This window comes from Choloepus didactylus, chromosome 4, assembly GCF_015220235.1.
Source record: "Choloepus didactylus isolate mChoDid1 chromosome 4, mChoDid1.pri, whole genome shotgun sequence".
Lineage (NCBI taxonomy): Eukaryota > Metazoa > Chordata > Mammalia > Pilosa > Megalonychidae > Choloepus > Choloepus didactylus.
In genome coordinates, this window is record NC_051310.1 from 13,707,512 (window position 1) to 13,730,623 (window position 23,112).

Genomic DNA, 23,112 nt, shown 5'->3' on the forward strand with positions numbered 1-23,112 from the left:
GGGGACCTGGGAAGATAATATAATCCTAGGAAGAAAGGAATGAACTGAGTTCGTTGCACTCTTTTGAGAATGTGAAGAATTTGGTAATTCCAAAATCAACCACAAGCTCGAAAGAATAAGAAAAAAGGCTCACATTTGTCATCATGATTGTGAACATTCTTTGCAAGAAACGATAATAAATCTGATCACTTGATATGATTTGTGGCAGACAGGCAAATTTCTGTAGTAGCTTCTCATGAGTCCTCCATTTTAAAGAGGCTGCAGCCCGCTGTTCAGCAGCTGTGAGTGCTGGAATCAAGTCAGGCAGAGCTGATAACTGAAACAGAAAACACATCAAAAGAACTGATGAAATTAAATAAATCAAATGCAGCATTCAATCAAATTTTTCAGTCTGACAACAGAGTGATACATTTGGGGAGGGGAGACATTGCAGTTGCCACAGGGAGATAATTATCTGGTGAAATCAGATATCCACAAATAAAATTTATGGTTACTGGAAACCAGATTTTGAAACAGAGACTGAACCTCATTATTCTTCCTGTCAGATTGATTATAATAGCAACCCTTCTAACATAAGTTAAAAGTTGTTATATATTACTGTGAGCAAGCTTTGATCTTCTAAATTCCTATCTTCTGTCCTCATTATTTGTTATTCTTAGAATAATCTTTAATGCTAATGAAAACTAGAAATATGTAAACAAACTCCAAGGACAATAAATAATAAACTTGTCAATATAAGAATTGTAGAAGAAATTCAAGCTGTTAAAACTCTAACAGACATGACAAGCAACTACTACTCTGTGGCAAGCAGTATTTTAAATGTTTTCCATATATTCTTTCACTGACTTCTCACAACCACCCTGTAAAGTCAGATACTACTTATAAAGTTCAGAATTTTTTGATAGACAGTATTTACCTTATTTTCTTGACTACTGCTTTCTCCGCCAGTAGACATAAGTTCCAAAATTTCTGGAAGATGATCTATAAGGGCATCTAGTACCTTTTAATAGAGATGTTGAAATGATCACTGCTTTCTAATAAATTAGTTAATTCATCCTTGTCTTTTCACATGCCAATTTTACAATTAAATAGTTTTATTTTCCAAACAACATTTGGGGGATTCTATTTTCTTACTCTGCTATCTTCTTGCTGCAAAGCTTTAGAAACACAATCAATTGCCTTGATCAACCCACCTTTGAAAAGTGATCTGTATATCTGCCTCTTGATACTGTTCAAATAGTCTAAATCTGAGACAGCTACACCTACCCAACCAACATGCTCAAAAACTGCCTCCCAACTTTTGAACGGCTGTTTAAATCAGATAGTTCCCTCAGTGATGTCTAAATGTTGATGAGTTGAACTGTTGGAAGCTAGTAGTCCTTTGGGGGAATGGGATATATTAAATACAGCATCAGAACAAAGTATTTAAAGGTCTTCACAAGTATATACTAGATGGTAAAATGATCCCCAAACAATCCTAAGAGGAAAAAAAGATATAAAATGTGATATAACATGATTACAATAGTGTAAAATAATTAAAGCTTTTATATAGAAAAAATAGAAGAATGGAAAAATATACCAAAATAGTAACAGTAATTAGAACTAAGGGCAGTTCTTTTGCCTGCCTACTTTTCTTCATTTCCCAAATTTTCTTTAATAAACAAATATATGTATGTATATTAAAAACTAATTTTTAAAAGAGCTTCCCAATTTCCAGTCTATGACACAATGGTACAGTGATCTGAAATTTGTGGGGTTAGTCAGTGGAAAGAGCTCATGCATTCCCTAAGAAGCAAAAAAAAAAAAAAAAAGAGAGAGAGAGAGAAAAGGCATTGATATATTCATCCAGACTTAACATAAAAGAAGTAAAAACCAAAGAGTAAAAATATATTACCTCCAGTGATTCATCTTGTAATAGTGTTATTAGTTCTTTATGTATTAAATATACTCCAGAATTCAGAAGTTTAGACACCTAAAATGTAGCAATAAAGTCTCTCAGATTTGACACTACTAGATATAAAGGGTTATAGTAATAATTTTAAAATTACATCCCTGTTAGATACTTCTTCTGAGATAAAACTAGGTTACACCATAAATATAAAATAGAATTCTAGAAAAATTAGCTGCATATTTGACTAGCTTTTTAGTCTACCTCATAAGGTACCAAAGTGTGTGGAAATGTTGGGGTGGGGAAGTAAAGAAGGATGGGATTTACCAAAGCCATAACTTTCACAAGATAAGTAATAATAAGCCCACGGAGGCCTCTATTTCAATTTTGAAGACTTAGAGCAGCCAGCAGGGTCTTAAAGGATATCCCAGATATAGAGTATTCTCATCCCAGTTCAGAGCTTCCCACAGACGGCAAGTTCTCTTGAAGGCCTACCATGATCTCAGAGTAGTGGTAATTCCAAAGCAAGTAAAACAATTTTCATTTTCCCCATCAAAGATTTTAACAGCATGAGAGGAGATGAGAGAGTACAGACTGACCCAGCAATTCTGTGAACATATTTTTTTTTCCTCCAGAACCCACAATAGACGAGTCACCAGTTCCTACTTGACCTTTAATTATTTTTACATATTGGGGCTTCTGAGTAAGATTTTATTTGGGGAAAAAAAAAAACGGTTCCTGGAAAAAAAAAGAGGTTTTAAAATCTCTGCTCTACAGAGTTGTTTCTGACTTGCTGAAATTATTTTCAGAATGTTATTTTTCTGAAAAACAAGAAAAAAGTTAGAACAGAGTAATTATCAGAATCTAGCAATAACATTGTTTGGAAAATTTAAAGCCACCAGAGGATTTTCATTATTTAAAAGGAGAAATTTAGACTACCCTTTCATTTTATGGAATGAAGCATAATCCTTAGCCTACTTGCATGACATGACTGTGATAAATACAGAAACTAGACACCTAGTGAACAGCTAGATCAATGGTCTCCAAACTTACTCCTACCAGTGAAATATTTTTGTATACACATTCCAATATATTTATAAGGTGTTAACATATTATATACATTAAAAGACATAAACAAAAATGAAATACTAAAGGAATGACAAAAATAAGCATAAATAGAAACTCTAATATTGTGTTCCTAGACTCTAATCTTGTGCAACCCTCTCTGGAAACCACTGACTAGACAAATACATGTGTAACTTGGGTAACTAAGCCTAAGTGCCTGTTTAATGCAGCTTGGAGGGGAATATTCCACTCAGCTTGCCAGTGCCCTCTTCCTCATGATTTCTATAGGTATATTTACAAAGACAATTTAATTTTACAACAATGGAATTATTTTAATTAATTATACCGTTGAAAGGGAATGTTTCCTACATTTTAAACAATGAATGTATATTTCATTCATGACCAGAAAAAGAGTGTCATTTTAAAGAAGCAAAGACTGTGACCCAAAAGTGAAAAGAATTTTAAGTAACATTTATAATGATGCTATGGAGATCTTGTACTTTCGGCTAACCTAAAAATACTCTGATTTGGGAAAACAGTGAAAGGAAGAGGGTGAAATATTCTTATTGAGAATAAGGAAATATTATTATACCACTTATAAAGGAAGGAGATATTGTATTATGCCATTTATAAAGAGATTTTTATGTGATATATTTCAAGTTGACAAGTTATAGCTTATACATGTTTCCTGCAAGTATAGCATATACATGCTTACTGTATCATCCAAGACATATGCATCACATTTCAACATCAAAGGGTTAAAAAGTTAATTATATTCATGACAAAATTTTAAATTCACTTTTGTTTTTATTAATGAAGAGATGTAATAGCTGAATCTAACAACTTTGCTTATGAAAGACAATCCATATGCTGTGAAAATAACAAATTTAATTATTTGTCAATTTACCATTTGTTCTCAAGTTCTTAAACTTAACTGCAAAGTTAAATATAAATATTATAAAGCACATAAAAACTTAAAGTAAGCACATATTAAAGATACACCAAATGAATGGATTAATAAATGAATAAATGAATATAATGTTCATATAAATGAATTCTGCAAACATACAAAAAAAGAGAATTATGGGAAGTTGAAAATAAGATTTAGGAATAGAATTCGAAAGTGACATGGAGTCTATATCTTATAAAATCTGTGAACAGAAGTGGACAACATGTCAAAAGTTCATCTAGTACACAAATGTAAAGTGATATCAATTCTAAAGACTTACTTCATAAAAGCAAATAGCAATAGTGTATCTGACTGGTACTTCAGGGTCATGACAAAGGCAGAAGAATGTAGAATAGAGTTCCATGTGGAAGTTTTTAGGATCAACAAAAATAATCATGGCCTAGTGGAGTGGGAGGGAGGAGATGAGTGGGAAGGAAAAAAAACATGCATCAATAACCTAATATTATAATCATTTCACCTAAATTGAAATCATGTCCTCAGAATCACAATTTAATTAGAAATCACATTTGGAAGACACAAATGCATACATATAATTCTGATTTTATATTAAGAAAAATATAAGTTCCACAAATATTTACTAAGCATTATATAGCAGACATAATGCTAACAGCAAGTGTCAAACATGGTAATTTTTTAATGCCATCTATTCATATATTTTTTAAGTTATATTCAAAACGCACAGTCAACAGAAATAAATCATTTATTACCGGAAAGTTATAAGCACAGTTCTTCCGTACTGAAATATATTTCTTCTCCTGCTCTAGGACTTGGGGTGGAATCTGGTTTTCATTGTGTCCATTTTCTTGTTGCAAACCCAATGTACAGAGCTTCTTATAAAACTCCAAAAATCTCAAGTGTTGATCTGGAGTAAAAATACCTAAAACAAATGTCAAAACTTTGCTCAACATTTTATTTGAAAACGAAAATTAATAAGAGAAAAACAAAGTACCATTAGACACATTTAGAACCAAATATTTAAGTGTTTAAGTAATATGTAAAGCAAATATTTAAATAAATGGTTGCAGACCATTTATCATAAATAAAAGCAACAAGAAAGAAAGAGTAACTTTCATGAAGAATTCTAATGGGTCACATTGTTTTACCTTATGTTAATTTTAATATTTTTATTTCAATAGTATGAACTATGTAAAATGGATATGCCTGCATTAATTTACGCATCATGTATCAAAGTGTAGACAACTAGTAAGTCCCTATCATAATAATATTGTGGCCATTATGCATATTGCTATTTACTTATGGCAGAAATTCTAAAATTGCCTGCATAAAAGACATGTATGTGTCTGCAGAGAAGAAACTTACAACTTGAGTCTGAAAGATGGCAAAGTAAACTCAAAATGTTTTTGATAAACAGACTGGTTCCACATATATTAGGAAGCTGGGCACTCAATATATACAATACCTTTTTAAACAGTCTGCTAAACGTCTACAATTCTCATAAAGAAAAAAAACTATGCTATACGGTTGTAATTAATTAATGTTCACATTATTATAGTAAGCTAAAAAATGAGTATGTTCAAAATACCAAGAGTTATAGGTATTATTCTATATTTTAAGTTTAACTTCTTACATGATATATTAATAATTCAACAAATGGTTAATAAGGGTATACTTACTAAGCACCAACAGTTAATTCACCTGAGCATCTATTATAGCATACTAACACACATAGGTATAAAACATTCAGAAGTTTAAAGGGCTATACCTATTATACTCTGTAATTATTCCTTCAACTAGGTTCTATTAATGAAAAAGTCATTCCTAATGTGCTCTAAATTATGTTATCAAAATTCTAAGATCACTAAAGATTTTATACATGTAATGGATAGGTTTTAGGAACCGAAAAGCTGATGTTAAGTTGTTAAGGTCAAAGAAAAAGAGAAAAATCATCTCTACTGTTGAAATTCACAGGATATATCATACCATATAGTCCATGACATAGTTTTCCTAAATGGAAAGATAAGGAAATAAGAATCGATTCATCTGCTTTGAAAGATTTTTCACAAAATGATTTCACTAAGGGAAGTACAGTTTGACTTCTATCATCTGGAAAACAAAACAAAACAAAACAAAAAACATACTTTAGATCCATCTGTCCACACTGCACATATTAAAATTAATACACATACACAAATTCAAAAAAGAAAAATATTACATTAGATTCGTAATAATAGAAAATATTTGAAAATGATGATGGAAATGGGAGGTGAAGAAGGTAGCGAAAGAAGGGTTGAAATTATCAAAAATTTTAATGTCAAGCTGAGAGATTTCGACTTTCACTGCAGATTGCAGGAAATAGAATAAAAAGAGTAATTACACTTTAAAAATAATTCTATTACCACTGATATAAACAGATGAGTAGCAGGCACAGGAAACTTTTCTTACTCTCTTTTACATATATCCCACTCTACGCTGCAACTTACGCCCATTTTATCATTTCATTTTAGATTGAAATTAAGTTTGCTTATTACATGTTCTGTATATTGAATTCCTTCACTTTTACTTCTTAGATTCCTTTTCTTGATAATTTATTCAAGTCTTTGAATATTCTGCTTAGGTCATAAATTTCTGATATAACTAGTGATATTTAAGCCTACTCTAAATACTTTCCAAACTGCCCACACTTCTTGTAAATGTTCAGAAATGTATCAGTACTTTATTAGGGGTCTGACGATACTAAGTAAAATGCTGTAATGTGCTTGTTAGTATTATTGTTATTACTGTTATTATTATCATCACATTTCAGTACCATATCTACTGGCTATTACTAAATGACAGCATTTATTCAACAAACATTTATTGAGTTTCTTATGGGACAAGGATTATACTAAGTAACACAAGTAGAAAGATGAATGAAGAATGGACTCTGAACTTGAGAAACTCAGGCTAGCAAGGAAGCCAAACACAAAAAATATCATAAGACAATGTGATCACTGCTTTAATAGTTGTATGTATAAGGCAGGAGTCTGCAAACCTGTTCTGTATAGGGCCAGAAGGCAAATATTTTAGTATTTGCAGGCTATATAGTATCTGTCACAACTCCTCAACTCTGCCATTTTAACACAAAAACAGCAACAGGCAATATATAAATAAATGGGCATGGCTATGTTCTAATAAAACTTTATTTATAAAAACAGGCAGCAGGTCAGATTTGGCCTATAGGCCACAGTTTGCTAACCCCTGGTTTAAAGTATCTGGAAACTTTATTTACAAAGTTTATAAAGAGAGGAAATTTTATTTGAACACAGCACTGAAGGAAGAGAAGGAATTGGCCAGAGGAGAAAAGAAGGAAAGAAACAGTAGGAAGAAGAAAGAGTATGTGTAAAGGGTAGAGATGTGAAAGGATGTGGCATGCTGAAAATATGGTAAGTGTGGCTGGAGCATAACACACAAGAGAAGTGAGAAAGAATGGCAGGAAATAAAGCCAAGAATACAGTTTAGGTCAGACCTGTGATAACATATGGGTTAATAAGGGGAAAGAAATCAAAGATGATGCCAAGGTTTCTAGTTTGGATGCCTAGGGTGTCCCAATATTAGGGACAAGGAGATTCATTCATATACTTATCATGTATTGCAGGTTTTAGTGCTCTGGATTATCATATTGCCTAAATGATTATTCTGTAATTAATTGTGAACAATTAATTATTGTCCACATTGCAATAATCTTCAAGAGGCTAGCTCTCCTAGCTCAGGCAAGATGTTGTTAATCCAAATAAACATAATCCTAAAATTAGTCAATTAAGTTTTACACCTAAGTACTTGACATTTATCTCCCCAAACTTAGCCTTATCAAAATGGCTAATGTTCACTGATAAACTAATGCCCGACACTAGTCAAAAATTATATACCTGGCAGAGAACTAACTGTCACATTGATTTGATTAAGAAATGCTTCCTTACCATCCCCCAATCAGATACGCCAACCCAAATTTCTCCCTGCACAGCCATGAGATTTCTAGCATTAAAATATTAAAGAAAAGGAAACTCATTTAGACAGTATTTTAGTCAGGCTCTGTCTTAGGGTCAACTGGTTGAACATGTTAAAGGCTAATTGTTAAGCCAAATTCTTAGCTCTATACACAAATGCATTAAATTCTGATGAAAGAAAAGAGAGAGTAATGGAATGTTGACCAAACACAGGGAACCATGAGGGTAAGAATGGCAGCAAAAAGCAACAAAAGAAAAAAAAGGACGATAAACTGACAGAGAGGAAGGGATGCTTAACATTTATCATAAAACATAACTTAAGAAGTTCTACCTTGCATCTATGGCATATAACATATGGAAAAACACTGCTTTCAGAAGTAAAGATGTATCCACATGAAGATTTACCTGTATCAAATATGTCAAGCAGATTAACCAAAGTTTCAAAAGCTGCAAGCCGCACACTGCTGCCTTCATCTCTAGAGAGTTCTATTAATTCAGGGAGCACAACACTTTTTGTAAGTTCTGTCCTGCACAATAAGCAACAGAAGAAAATAAATCAAATCAATAAATTTATAGCAAGAAACTACTATGAACAAGTCACTGGGCCAGGTGCTGAAAAAAATATGAAAAATCATAAAGATATTGTTCCTACCCTCCAGAAGCTTGGTTGGAAAAATATGACATAAATATAAGAAACTCTCATAGTAATTTCATAATTATTTAAATTAGTTTACTATCCCCAAGATAACACTGTAAACTTCAGAGATCTTCATGACTAGAAGTTTATATTAAACTTTATATATTATAAAATCATTTTCCATTTTAAGCAAGTTTAGCAATTGACCTGGACTGAATGGAAAAACAGCAGTAATTGTAGAAAGCCAAACAAAATTTGGTGTAGATTCAAGGGATAAATTATTTTCCATTCACCTAAAATATGATCTACAACAAACTAATTTTTACATAGTAGAATGACACATGACACTAGATATCTACCCTAAAATAATGAATCACAATATTAATATTTTTAGGTAAAATATATTTATAACACAAGCACAAATGGTTCTTATTCAACACTTCAGTTTGTTTCTGCTTATTATGAAAATATGTCATTACAATGACACATATTCTGATAAAAGCAAGGCTTATGATGTGGCCAGCTTTTTTTTTTGGTACAAAATGGAAGATGGCATGAATTATAATTGTATATCGTATGTTGAGGAGCATGATAAAATTATTAACAGTTGCAGAAAACCTAAAAAATCCAGGGCAGAGAACAAAGACTCTAAGGTATCTCTATGAAATAGAACTTTCTGCAATGATGGAAATGTTCTATAATCTGCGCTGTCCAATATGACAACCACATGGGACTAGCACAGCTCTAAGACAAGAACCTCAAACTGCAGCTACTAAAAGGCCAAAAAATGTTTTTTGAGAGATTAACCTAGGTCATACAGATACAGATATTGGTATTTCCAGTAGCTCAGAAATCTTCATCAAATATGGGAGGTGGATAGGGGAGGTAAAGGAATAAAAAAGGAGGAGAATATATTCTGGTCCAAGGTCATAAAAGTTTATTTCATATAAATTTTCCTCAAAATATATTTGTATACCCATTAAAATCCTTGAATTTGTTTAAATAAAAGAAAACAGGTTAAGATAAAGAATCTCAAATCCACTTATAGACAAGCATTTCCATTCAATATTTAAATAGATATTTCTTTTTCCTAAAAGTATTACAGTGGTGCAAATTCAACTTAATTATCTCTGGGTATTAAGTTATCTTTGGATATTAAAAATAATAACCATAAGTAGTAACTCTTTAATAGTTGTAGAATATTTTCCCAATGTTGAAGATAGGGAAAGTGACTAAATCATGTTTGGATTTCTGATAGTTTGTAGCTATGAACCCATGAAAAATATGTTCTTAAACCCATTCCTGTGGGTGTGAACCCACTGTAAGTAGGACCTTTTGAAGAGGTTACTTCAGTTAAGATATGGCCCAACTCAATGAGGATGGGTCTTATCTTATTACTGAAGCCCTTCATAAGCAGAATGAAGACAGACAGATGAAAAGCCATGAGAAGCAAAAAGGTGAAGAAGATCAATGGAACCCAGAAGAAAAGGGAGAGGCCAGGAGAGGCCACCAGGTGCATTGCTATATGACAGAGAAGCCAAGGACCAACGATCACTGGTTGCCAGACTCAGAATGCCAGTCTTCAGGAAGAAAGCATCCCCTTTATGGTAACTTGATTTGGACTGCTAGCCTCAAAATTGTGAGCCAATAAATTCCCATTGTTTAGGCCACCCCACTGCATGGTATTAACTTTATCAACGAAAAAACTAAAACAATATTCCAACAGAGCTTTCTAAAGACATGTTAATTTCAACCTACACACTGAGACGGGGATTTTGTTATTTCCAGCACCGGGTTAAAGCTGTTAAAAACTACTGCACTATGTATTAAAATAGCATTTTTATATGTTCATTATCAAAATTTAGAAAACAAAATAAAGATTAAAAATAAGTTAAAATAAGCTATAACTTCTACTCAGAGAAACTTTGGAACTTTCTGATAAAATACAGCCTTCCAGATTTTCACCCTACTCATTTTATATATACCTCTTCGGGCTTCAACTTCCTCATCTGTAAAAACAGAATAACAGTACTATCTACCTAAAAGGATGGCTATGAAGATAATAAGTTCATATATGTAAAATGCTTAGAATAGTGCCTGGCACAGAATAAACATTATGTAAGTGTTTTTACTGCTATAATTATTGCAGGCATACCTCATTTTATTGTGCTTTGTTTTACTGCACTTTGCAGATATTGCATTTTTCACAAATTGAAATTTTGTGGTATCCTTGTGTTGAGTAAGTCTATCGGTGCCACTTAGTGCCTCTGTGTCACATTTTGGTAATTCTCGCAATATTTTAAATGTTTTCATTATTATTATATCTGTTCTGGTGATCTGTGATTAATGATCTTTGATGTTTTATTGTAATTGTTTTGAGGTGCCACAAACCACACCAATATAAGACTGCAAATTTAATCGATAAATGTTGTGTGTTCAGACTGTTCCACCAACAGGCTATTCCCCAGTGTCTCTCCTTCTCCTCAGCCTCCCTATTCCTTGAGACACAAATATATCAAAATTAAGCCAATTAATAACTATAACGGCCTCTAAGTGTTCAAGTGAAAGGAAGAGTTGCATGCCTCTCATTTTCAATCAAAAGCTGGAAACAAGTAAGCTCAGTTAAGAAGGCATATTGAAAGCCCAGGTAAACTGAAAGGTAGGCCTCTTGTGCCAACAGTTAGCCAATTTGTGAATGCAAAGGAAAAGTTTAATTTTCTTGAAGGAAATTAAAAGTGCTACTCCAGAAAACACATAAATGATAAGAAAGCCAAATAGCCTTATTGCTGATATGGAGAAAGTTTAAGTGGTCCTGATAGAAGATCAAACTAGCCACAACATTCTCTTAAACCAAAGCCTAATCTAGAGCAAGTCCCTAACTCTCTTCAATTCTATGAAGGCTAAGAGAGGTGACGAAGCTGTAGAAGGAGAAAATCTGAAGCTAGCCCTGGTTTGTTCATGAGGTTTAAGGAAAGAAGCCACCTCTATAACATCAAAGTGCAAGGTGAAGCAGCAAGTGCTGATGTAGAAGCTGCAGCAAATTATCTAGAGATCTAGCTAAGATAACTGATGGATGTGGCTACATTAAACAGCAGATTTTCAATACAGATGAAACAGCCTTGTATTGGAAGAAGATGCATCTATGACTTTCATCGTTAAAGAGATGTCAATGCCTGACGGCAAAGCTTCGAAGGACAGGCTGACTTTCTTGTTAGGGGCTAATGCAGCTGGTGACTTTAAGTTGAAGCCAATGCTCATTTTACCCATTCTGAAAATCTTAGAGCCCTTAAGAATAATGCTAAATCTACTCTGTCTGTGTTCTATAAATGGAGCAACAAAGCCTGGATGGCAGCACATCTGTTTACAACATGGTTTACTGAATATTTTAAGCCCACTGTCGAGAACCACTGCTCAGAAAAAAAAATTCCTTTCATAATATTATTGCTCACTGACAATGCACTTGGTCACCCAAGAGCTCTGATGGAGATGTACAATGAGATGAATGCTGTTTTCATGCCTACTAACACAACATCCATTCTGCAGCCTATGGATCAAGGAGTCATTTTGACTTTCAAGTCTTACCATTTAAGAAATACATTTTGTAAGGTTATAGCTGCCATAAATAGTGATTCCTCTGATGGATCTGGGAAAAGAAAATTGAAAACCTTCTGGAAAATATTCACCGCTCTAGATGTTATTAAGAACATTCATGATTCATGGGAGGAGGGGAGGTCATAATATCAACATTAACAGGAGTTTGGAAGAGGTTGATTCCAACCCTCATGCATGACTTTGAGGGGTTAAAGACTTAAGTGGAGGAAATAACTGCAGATGTGGTAGAAATAGCAAGAGAACTAGAATTAGAAGTGGAGCCTAAAGATGTGACTGAATTGCTGCACTCTCATGATACTTTCACAGATAAGGAGTTGCTTTTTATGGCTAAGCAAATAAAGTGGTTTCTTGAGATGAAATCTACTCCTGGTGAAGATGCTGTGAACATTGTTGAAATGACAACAAAGGACTTAGAATATTATATAAACTTAGTTGATAAAGCAGTCACAGGATTTACAAGATTGACCACAATTTTGAAAGAAGTCGTACTATGGGTAAAATGCTATCAAACAGCATTGCATGCTATACAGAAATCTTTCACTGAAGGAAGAGTCAATTGTGCAGCAAACTGCACAGTTGTCTTATTTTAAGAAATTGCCACACGCCACCCCAACCTTCAGCAACCACCACCCTGATCAGTCAGCAGCCAGCAACATCGAGGCAAGACCTTCCAACAGCAAAAAGATTATGACTCACTGAAGGCTCAGATAATGGTTAGAATTTTTCATCAATAAAGTATTTTTAAATTCAGGTATGTATATTTTTTTTTAGACATAATGCTTTTGTATACTTAATAAACAACAGTATAGTGTAAACATAAGTTTAATATGCACTGGGAAACCAAAAAAAATTTGGGTGACTCACTCTATTGTGATATTCACTTTATTCCAATGGTCTGGAACCAACCCACAATATCTCTGAGGTATGCCTGTATTTCATAATTTTTGACATAAATATCTAATTTCTAAGGATAATTTCTGGAAATGGAATAAGTAAAAGAATAATAAAATTTTTCATACGTATTGCAGAACTCCAAAAGATTGTAAGTTTATATTTCTCCCTCCTGTACCTGAAAATGTTTCCTGTACCTTTGTCAACAGTGCAGATTTATCCTTTTTTTTTTTTCATATTACTTGGCAAAAAGTGTTTCACCATTGTTTTTGCAAATATCTCACACTATTCAATAACTGTCTGTTTACTTGACTAGATCTCCTTCCAAACTGGAAGCACCTTTCCAGGAACATAACTTTTTCACTATTATATCACCCAGATGTAACACAGAGCTCACTTAGTCATCGTTCATATGTATTTATTAAGTAAATACATGTGTCTGACAACTAATAAGTGTGAATATATGTTTATTTCTTCTTTATCAATTATAAGTCCATGTCCTTTGGTGGTTTGTCATATTATAAGAGTTAAGGAAGGAGGCAGGGCAAGATGGCAGATTGGTGAGCTGTATGTTTTAGTTACTCCTCCAGGAAAGTAGGTAGAAAGCCAGGAACTGTGTGGACTGGACACCACAGAGCAATTTGACTTTGGACATACTTCATACAACACTCATGAACATGTTGAACTGCTGAGATCAGCGAAATCTGTAAGTTTTTGCGGCCAGGGGACCCGCGCCCCTCCCTGCCAGGCTCAGTCCCGTGGAAGGAGAGCCGTCAGCATCGGGAAGGAGAAGGGAGAACTGCAGTGGCAGCTCTTATCGGAAACTCATTCTACTGATCCAAACTCCAACCATAGATAGACTGAGACCAGACACCAGAGAATCTGAGAGCAGCCAGCCCAGCAGAGAGGAGATAGGCATAGCAAAAAACAGCAAAGAAAAACTCCAAAATAAAAGCAGAGGATTTTTGGAGTTCTGGTGAACATAGAAAGGGGAAGGGCAGAGCTCAGGCCCTAAGGCTTATATGCAAATCCCAAAGAAAAACTGATCTCTTTGCCCCCTGGATCTTTCCTCAATGGCCCTAATTGCTTTGCCTCTTAGCATTTCAATAACCCATTACATCTGCAAGGAGGGCTTTTTTTTTTTTTTACCTTTTTTTTTTTCTGTTTCTAAAACAATTACTCTAAGAAGCCCAAAACAGAAAGCCTCAAAGACTTGCAATTTGGGCAGGTCAAGACAAGAGTAGAACTAAGAGAGCTCTGAGACAAAAGGCAATAATCCAGTGGCTGAGAAAATTCACTAAACACCACAACTTTCCAAGAAAAGGGGGGAGTCTGCTCACAGCCATCATCCTGGTGGACAGGAAACACTCCTGCCCGTCGCCAGCCCCATAGCTCAGAGCTGCCCCAGACAACCCAGTGTGACGGAAGTGCTTCAAATAACACGCACACACCACAAAACTAGGCGTGGACATTAGCCTTCCCTGCACCCTCAGCTGGTTGTCCCAGAGTCGGGAAGGTGGAGCAGGGTGAATTAACAAAGCCCCATTCAGCCATCATTTCAACAGACTGGGAGCGTCTCTACACAGCCCAGCAGCCCAGAACCACCCTGGGGCGACGGCACTCACCTGGGACATAGCACAGTCATCTCTCAACAGAGGACCAGGGGGTGCACGGCCTGGAAGAGGGATCCACTCGCAAGCCTCAGGAGCCATACGCCAAAACTAAGGACTTGTGGGTCAATGGCAGAGACAAACTGTGGCAGGACTGAACTGAAGGATTAGACTATTGCAGCAGCTTTAAAACTCCAGGAACACCAGGGAGATCTGATTGTTAGAGCCACCCCCCCCTCCCTGACTGCCTGGACACATGCCCCATATACAGGGCGGGCAACACCAACAACACATGCAAGCTTGGTACACCAATTGGACCCCACAAGACTCACTCCCCTACTCATCACAAAGGCTAAGCAGGGGAGAACTGGCTTGTGGAGAACAGGTGGCTCGTGGACGCCACCTGCTGGTTAGTTAGAGAAAGTGTACTCCACGAAGCTGTAGATCTGATAAATTAGACATAAGGACCTCAATTGGTCTACAAATCCTAAAAGAACCCTATCAAGTTCAGCAAATGCCAAGAGGCCAAAAACAAAAGAAACTTATAAAGCATATGAAAAAACCAGACAATATGGATAACCCAAGCCCAAGCACCCAAATCTAAAGATCAGAAGAGACACAGTACATAGAGCAACTAATCAAAGAACTAAAGAAGAACAATGAGACCATAGTACGGGTTACAAAGGATATCAAGAAGACCCTAGAAGGGCATAAATAAGACATTGCAAGACTAAACAAAAAAAATAGATGATCTTATGGAAATTAAAGAAACTGTTGACCAAATTAAAAAGATTCTGGATACTCACAGTACAAGACTAGAGGAAGCTGAACAACGAATCAGTGACCTGGAAGATACAGAATGGAAAATGAAAGCACAAAAAAAAGAATGGGGAAAAAAATAGAAAAAATAGAAATGGACCTCAGGGATATGATAGATAATATAAAACGTCCGAATATAAGACTCATTGGTGTTCCAGAAGGGGAAGAAAAGTGTAAAGGTCTGGGAGGAGTATTCAAAGAAATTGTTACGGAAAACTTCCCAAATCTTCTAAACACCATAAATACACAAATCATAAATGCCCAGCGAACTTCAAATAGAATAAATCCAAATAAACCCACTCCGAGACATATTCTGATCACACTGTCAAGCACGGAAGAGAAGGAGCAAGTTCTGAAAGCAGCAAGAGAAAAGCAATTCACCACATACAAAGGAAACAGCATAAGACTAAGTAGTGACTACTCAGCAGCCACCATGGAGGCAAGAAGGCAGTGGCACGATATATTTAAAATTCTGAGTGAGAAAAATTTCCAACCAAGAATACTTTATCCAGAAAAGCTCTCCTTCAAATTTGAGGGAGAGCTTAAATTATTCATAGACAAACAAATGCTGAGAGAATTTCCTAACAAGAGACCTGCCCTACTGGAGATACTAAAGGGAGCCCTACAGACAGAGAAACAAAGAAAGGACAGAGAGACTTGGAGAAAGGTTCAGTACTAAAGAGATTCGGTATGGGGACATTAAAGGATATTAATAGAGAGAGGGGAAAAATATCTATGACAAACATAAACCAAAGGATAAGATGGCTGATTCAAGAAATGCCTTCATGGTTATAACATTGAATGTAAATGGATTAAACCCCCCAATTAAAAGATATAGATTTGCAGAATGGATTAAAAAAAATGAACCATCAATATGTTGCATACAAAAGACTCATCTTAGACACAGGGACACAAAGAAACTGAAAGTGAAAGGATGGAAAAATAGACTTTAAATGCAGGGATGTTTTGAGAGACAAAGAAGGCCACTACATAATAATAAAAGAGGCAATTCAACAAGAAGAAATAACAATCATAAATGTTTATGCACCCAATCAAGGTGCCACAAAATACATGAGAGAAACACTGGCAAAACTAAAGGAAGGAATTGATGTTTCCACAATAATTGTGGGAGACTTCAACACATCACTGTCTCCTATAGACAGATCACCCAGACAGAAGACCAGTAAGGAAACTGAAAACCTAAACAATCTGATAAATGAACTAGATTTAACAGATATATATAGAACATTACATCCCAAATCACCGGGATACACATTCTTCTCTAGTGCTCACGGGACTTTATCTAGAATAGATCATATGCTGGGACATAAAACAAGGCTCAATAAATTTAAAAAGATTGAAATTATTCAAAGCACATTCTCTGACCACAATGGAATACAATTAGAAGTCAATAACCATCAGAGACTTAGAAAATTCACAAATACCTGGAGGTTAAACAACACACTCCTAATCAATCAGTGGGTTAAAGAAGAAATAGCAAGAGAAATTGCTAAATATATAGAGATGAATGAAAATGAGAACACAACGTATCAAAACCTATGGGATGTAGCAAAAGCAGTACTGGGGGAAATTTATAACACATAACGCATATATTAAAAAGGAAGAAAGAGCCAAAATCAAAGAACTAATGGATCAACTGAAGAAGCTAGAAAATGAACAGCAAACCAATCCTAAACCAAGTAGAAGAAAAGAAATAACAAGGATTAAAGCAGAAATAAATGACATAGAGAAAAAAAAAATGGAGAGGATAAATATCACCAAAAGTTGGTTCTTTGAGAAGATCAACAAGATTGACAAGCCCCTAGCTAGACTGACAAAATCAAAAAGAGAGAAGACCCATATAAACAAAATAATGAATGAAAAAGGTGACATAACTGCAGATCCTGAAGAAATTAAAAAAATTATAAGACGATACTATGAACAACTGTATGGCAACAAACTGGGATAATGTAGAGGAAATGGACAATTTCCTGGAAACATATGAACAACATAGACTGACCAGAGAAGAAACAGAAGACCTAACCAACCCATCACAAGCAAAGAGATCCAATCAGTCATCAAAAATCTTCCCACAAATAAATGCCCAGGGCCAGATGGCTTCACAGGGGAATTCTACCAAACTTTCCAGAAAGAACTGACACCAATCTTACTCAAACTCTTTCAAAACATTGAAGAAAATGGAACACTACCTAACTCATTTTATGAAGCTAACATCAATCTAATACCAAAACCAGGCAAAGATGCTAAAAAAGGAAAACTACCGGCCAATCTCCCTAATGAATATAGATGCAAAAATCCTCAACAAAATACTTGCAAATCGAATCCAAAGACACATTAAAAAAATCATACACCATGACCAAGTGGGGTTCATTCCAGGCATGCAAGGATGGTTCAACATAAGAAAATCAATCAATGTATTACAACACATTAACAATTCGAAACGGAAAAATCAATTGATCATCTCAATAGATGCTGAAAAAGCATTTGACAAAACCCAACATCCGTTTTTGATAAAAACACTTCAAAAGGTAGGAATTGAAGGAAACTTCCTCAACATGATAAAGAGCATATATGAAAAACCCACAGCCAGCATAGTACTCAATGGTGAGATACTGAAAGCCTTCCCTCTAAGATCAGGAACAAGACAAGGATGCCCGCTATCACCACTGCTATTCAACATTGTGCTGGAAGTGCTAGCCAGGGCAATCCGGCAAGAAAAAAAAATAAAAGGCATCCAAATTGGAAAAGAAGAAGTAAAACTGTCATTGTTTGCAGATGATATGATATATCTAGAAAACCCTGAGAAATCGACGATACAGCTACTAGAGCTAATAAACAAATTTAGCAGAGTAGCAGGATACAAGATTAATGCACATAAGTCAGTAATGTTTCTATATGCTAGAAATGAACAAACTGAAGAGACACTCAAGAAAAAGATACCATTTTCAATAGCAACTAAAAAAATCAAGTACCTAGGAATAAACTTAACCAAAGATGTAAAAGACCTATAGAAAGAAAACTACGTAACTCTACTAAAAGAAATAGAAGGGGACCTTAAAAGATGGAAAAATATTCCATGTTCATGGATAGGAAGGCTAAATGTCATTAAGATGTCAATTCTACCCAAACTCATCTACAGATTCAATGCAATCCCAATCAAAATTCCAACAACCTACTTTGCAGACTTGGAAAAGCTAGTTATCAAATTTATTTGGAAAGGGAAGATGCCTCGAATTGCTAAAGACACTCTAAAAAAGAAAAACGAAGTGGGAGGACTTACACTCCCTGACTTTGAAGCTTATTATAAAGCCACAGTTGTCAAAACAGCATGGTACTGGCACAAAGATAGACATATAGATCAATGGAATCGAATTGAAAATTCAGAGATAGACCCTCAGATCTATGGCCGACTGATCTTTGATAAGGCCCCCAAAGTCACTGAACTGAGTCATAATGGTCTATTCAACAAATGGGGCTGGGAGAGTTGGATATCCGTATCCAAAAGAATGAAAGAGGACCCCTACCTCACCCCCTACACAAAAATTAACTCAAAATGGACCAAAGATCTCAATATAAAAGAAAGTACCATAAAACTCCTAGAAGATAATGTAGGAAAACATCTTCAAGACCTTGCATTAGGCAGACACTTCCTAGACTTTATACCCAAACCACAAGCAACAAAAGGAAAATTAGATAAATGGGAACTCCTCAAGCTTAGAAGTTTCTGCACCTCAAAGGAATTTCTCAAAAAAGGTAAAGAGGCAGCCAACTCAATGGGAAAAAATTTTTGGAAACCATGTATCTGACAAAAGACTGATATCTTGCATATATAAAGAAATCCTACAACTCAATGACAATAGTACAGACAGCTCAATTATAGAATGGGCAAAAGATATGAAAAGACAGTTCTCTGAAGAGGAAATAAAAATGGCCAAGGAACACATGAAAAAAATGTTCAGCTTCACTAGCTATTAGAGAGATGCAAATTAAGACCACAATGAGATACCATCTCACACCGATTAGAATGGCTGCCATTAAACAAATAGGAAACTACAAATGCTGGAGGGGATGTGGAGAAATTGGAACTCTTATTCATTGTTGCTGGGACTGTATAATGGTTCAGCCACTCTGGAAGTCAGTCTGGCAGTTCTTAGAAAACTAGATACAGAGTTACCGTTCGACCCAGAGATTGCACTTCTCGGTATATACCCGGAAGATTGGAAAGCAGTGACACGAACAGATATCTGCATGCCAATAATGTTCATAGCAGCATTATTCACAATTGCCAAGAGATGGAAACAACCCAAATGTCCTTCAACAGATGAATGGATAAATAAAATGTGGTATATACACACAATGGAATAGTACACAGCAGTAAGAAGGAACGATCTCGTGAAACATATGACAACATGGATGAACCTTGAAGACATAATGCTGAGCAAAATAAGCCAGGCACAAAAAAAGAAATATTATATGCTAGAACTAATGTGAATTTTGAAAAATGTAAAACAAATGGTTTATAATGTAGAATGTAGGGGAACTAGCAATAGAGAGCAATTAAGGAAGGGGGAACAATAATCCAAGAAGAACAGATAAGCTATCATGGGTAAATTTAATGTTCTGGGAATGCCCAGGAATGGCTATGGTCTGTTAATTTCTGATGGGTATAGTAGGAACAAGTTCACAGAAATGTTGCTATATTAGGTAACTTTCTTGGGGTAAAGTAGGAACAGGTTGGAAGTAAAGTAGTTATCTTAGGTTAGTTGTCTTTTTCTTACTCCCTTGTTATAGTCTCTTTGAAAAGTTCTTTTATTGTATTTTTTTTATTTTTTTTTATTTTTTTAATTTTTCATACAGTTGATTAAAAAAAAAAAGTTAAAAAAAAAAAAAAACAAGGAAAAAAATATGTAGAGCCCCCTTGAGGAGCCTGTGGAGAATGCAGGGGTATTGGCCTACCCCACCTCGATGGTTGCTAACATGACCACAGACATAGGGGACTGGTGGTTTGATGGGCTGAACCCTCTACCACAGGATTTACCCTTAGAAAGACTGTTGCTGCAAAGGAGAGGCTAGGCCTCCCTATAATTGTGCCTAAGAGCCTCCTCCCAAATGCCTCTTTTGTTGCTCAGATGTGGCCCTCTCTCTCTACCTAAGCCAACTTGAAAGGTGAAATCACTGCCCTCCCCACTACGTGGGATCAGACACCCAGGGCAGTGAATCTCCCTGGCAACGTGGACCCAGCGTCGTGGGATGGAGAACATCATCTTGACCAAAAGGGGGATGTGAAAGGAAATGAAATAAGCTTCAGTGGCAGAGAGATTCCAAAAGGAGCCGAGAGGTCACTCTGGTGGGCACTCTTATGCACAACTTAGACAACCCTTTTTAGGTTCTAAAGAATTGGGGTAGCTGGTGGTGGATACCTGAAACTATCAAACTACAACCCAGAACCCATGAATCTCGAAGACAATTGTATAAAAATGTAATTTATGAGGGGTGACAATGGGATTGGGAAAGCCATAAGGACCACACTCCCCTTTGTCTACTTTATGGATGGATGAGTAGAAAAATAGGGAAAGGAAACAAACAAACAAACAGACAGACAAAGGTACCCAGTGTTCTTTTTTGCTTTAATTGCTCTTTTTCACTTTACTTATTGTTCTTGTTATTTTTGTGTGTGTGCTAATGAAGGTGTCAGGGATTGATTTAGGTGATGAATGTACAACTATGTAATGGTACTGTGAACAATCGAATGTACGATTTGTTTTGTATGACTGCGTAGTATGTGAATATATCTCAATAAAATGAAGATTTAAAAAAAAAAGATTTAAGGAAGAAATGAGGCATTATAGAAGACCTACACATACATTATGCAAATATTTTCCCTCTTTCACCAGCTCCTCTTAGCAAGCTGGATTATAGCTTTGAGTAATTTTTTTCAGGAAATAGGTTTCCAACCCTCATGGATGGAAATAGTTTATACTACCTAAATTAGTATATCTATGAGAATGTCTTTCTTTTGCTTCACATGTAAATTCTCCCCTGGTTAAGGCAAAATTCTAGGTCATGATCCTTTCCACTAAAAACTCTTCTGGTGTTTAAGGTCATGGAATACAAGTCTGAGGACAGCCTGCTTCTATTATTTTAGTAGGAGTCCAGTTTTGTCATCCTTGATACCTGTAGTTACAATTGAACCTTAATGCCATAAAGGGATAAAATTAAGGGTCAGATATATCAAGATTAACAAAATGGCAAGCCTGCCCATCTAGCCAAATAGGAAATTTTTTATCTGGTTGTGTGATCCAAATCTGTACAGCTCCTGACTATGATTTGGTACCATATGATGGTTAACTGTCTGCTCCAGCTTAAATACTGATGAACTCTGAGTCCTGTGATTGGCCAGGACAGCAGGATAGCAACAGCAATTCAAGGAACATTCTTATTTGTTTGCTCCTTTTCCATTGGTCTGCTCCAAAGAGACTGGACCTGAAGAATATTGGGTCAATTATCTTCAACACTCTTTTCACAGGACGAAGTTATCTCTAATGTTTTTGCTCAGCCCTCCCCTACATGTTCCCCTTTCCTCCAACAGCCGTCCAGTCTGACAAAAAATAAAAACATTAGCCCATTACCATTGGAGGACTGAGGCTGGGCAGAAAACAAGAACTAATAATCAATCCTATTAATTTAAATATAAATTCTGTTATATTTGAATTTGAATTATTATGAGGTTGTAGTGGATTCCCTCACCAAAATTGGAAAATATCAACATAAAATATATAGATACTGGCTTCCTTTGATGAATTTTTCCTTGCACTTGACGGATTCCTTCAGTGTGTAGACTAGGGCCTTAAAGGAAGTTTTCTTCTACTCTGTGTACAAGAAATTGGATCTCTATCCCTTAATGTGATCACTTCATCATGATTATCAGCTATTCCTATTTTAGATCATGTTTCCCTTTAGCAGATATCCAAAATCTTATTTCCAAACAATTGCATACATTTGTCCCTTTCCTCTGCCATTTTGAGAGGGCTAATTCAATATCAACCTGTGCTTAAGTGCTTACTATGCTTATTTGAATTTTTTTATTCCACTTTTAATTTCTTGTATAATCTTTCTTAATTTTACCCATGTTTTTAATTTTCTTCTTTCTCAGCAACTTTTTCATCTCAGTATGTCTCATCATTAAATTTTCAATTTCATTTTATAGTACATTATTTCTATTTTCAATTTCATTTTATAGTACATTTTATAAGTACATTATTTCTTCATTTTCTTTTGTATTAGAGAACACCTTTTTTGGTTTTTATTCTGTTCTGTTGATCATTATAATGATATTTTAAAATAATTTAGACAAAAGAAAATGCATCCAGTTAAAGTACACATGGATGAGTTTTGACAGCTGTGAAATGCCTGTGAAACCAGTACCACAATTAAGATACAGAACATCACAAAAAGATTTCACAAGTCCCTTTGCAGTTCATTCTCCCTCTGTCCTCTGACAAGGGCAACCATGGAACTGCTTTTTGTCACTATTTATTGGTTTGCATTTATCATACAGTTTATATTCTTTTGTATCTGACTTTTCTTAACATACTGATTTCGAGATTGATTCATGATCTAATACTGGAGGGATCAGTATTTCATTCCTTTTTATT

General features: G+C 35.2%; 1 protein-coding gene across 6 annotated transcripts in view; it reads right to left on the reverse strand.

Moving 5' to 3' along the window:
- The window catches only part of PPP4R4 (protein phosphatase 4 regulatory subunit 4), a 221,815-nt gene that overhangs the window by 52,182 nt on the left and 146,521 nt on the right, over positions 1–23,112 (reverse strand). For 5 of the 6 annotated variants that reach the window (XM_037831972.1, XM_037831971.1, XM_037831977.1 and 2 more), the window contains 7 exons: positions 8,273–8,394; positions 5,865–5,987; positions 4,631–4,800; positions 4,183–4,302; positions 1,895–1,972; positions 917–1,000; positions 134–316 (listed from right to left, as the gene is read on the reverse strand). In XM_037831972.1, coding sequence (XP_037687900.1) covers positions 134–316; positions 917–1,000; positions 1,895–1,972; positions 4,183–4,302; positions 4,631–4,800; positions 5,865–5,987; positions 8,273–8,394 — 880 coding nt within the window. The remainder of the gene's footprint in view (positions 1–133; positions 317–916; positions 1,001–1,894; positions 1,973–4,182; positions 4,303–4,630; positions 4,801–5,864; positions 5,988–8,272; positions 8,395–23,112) is intronic. The other variant, XM_037831974.1, reaches the window with a different exon arrangement.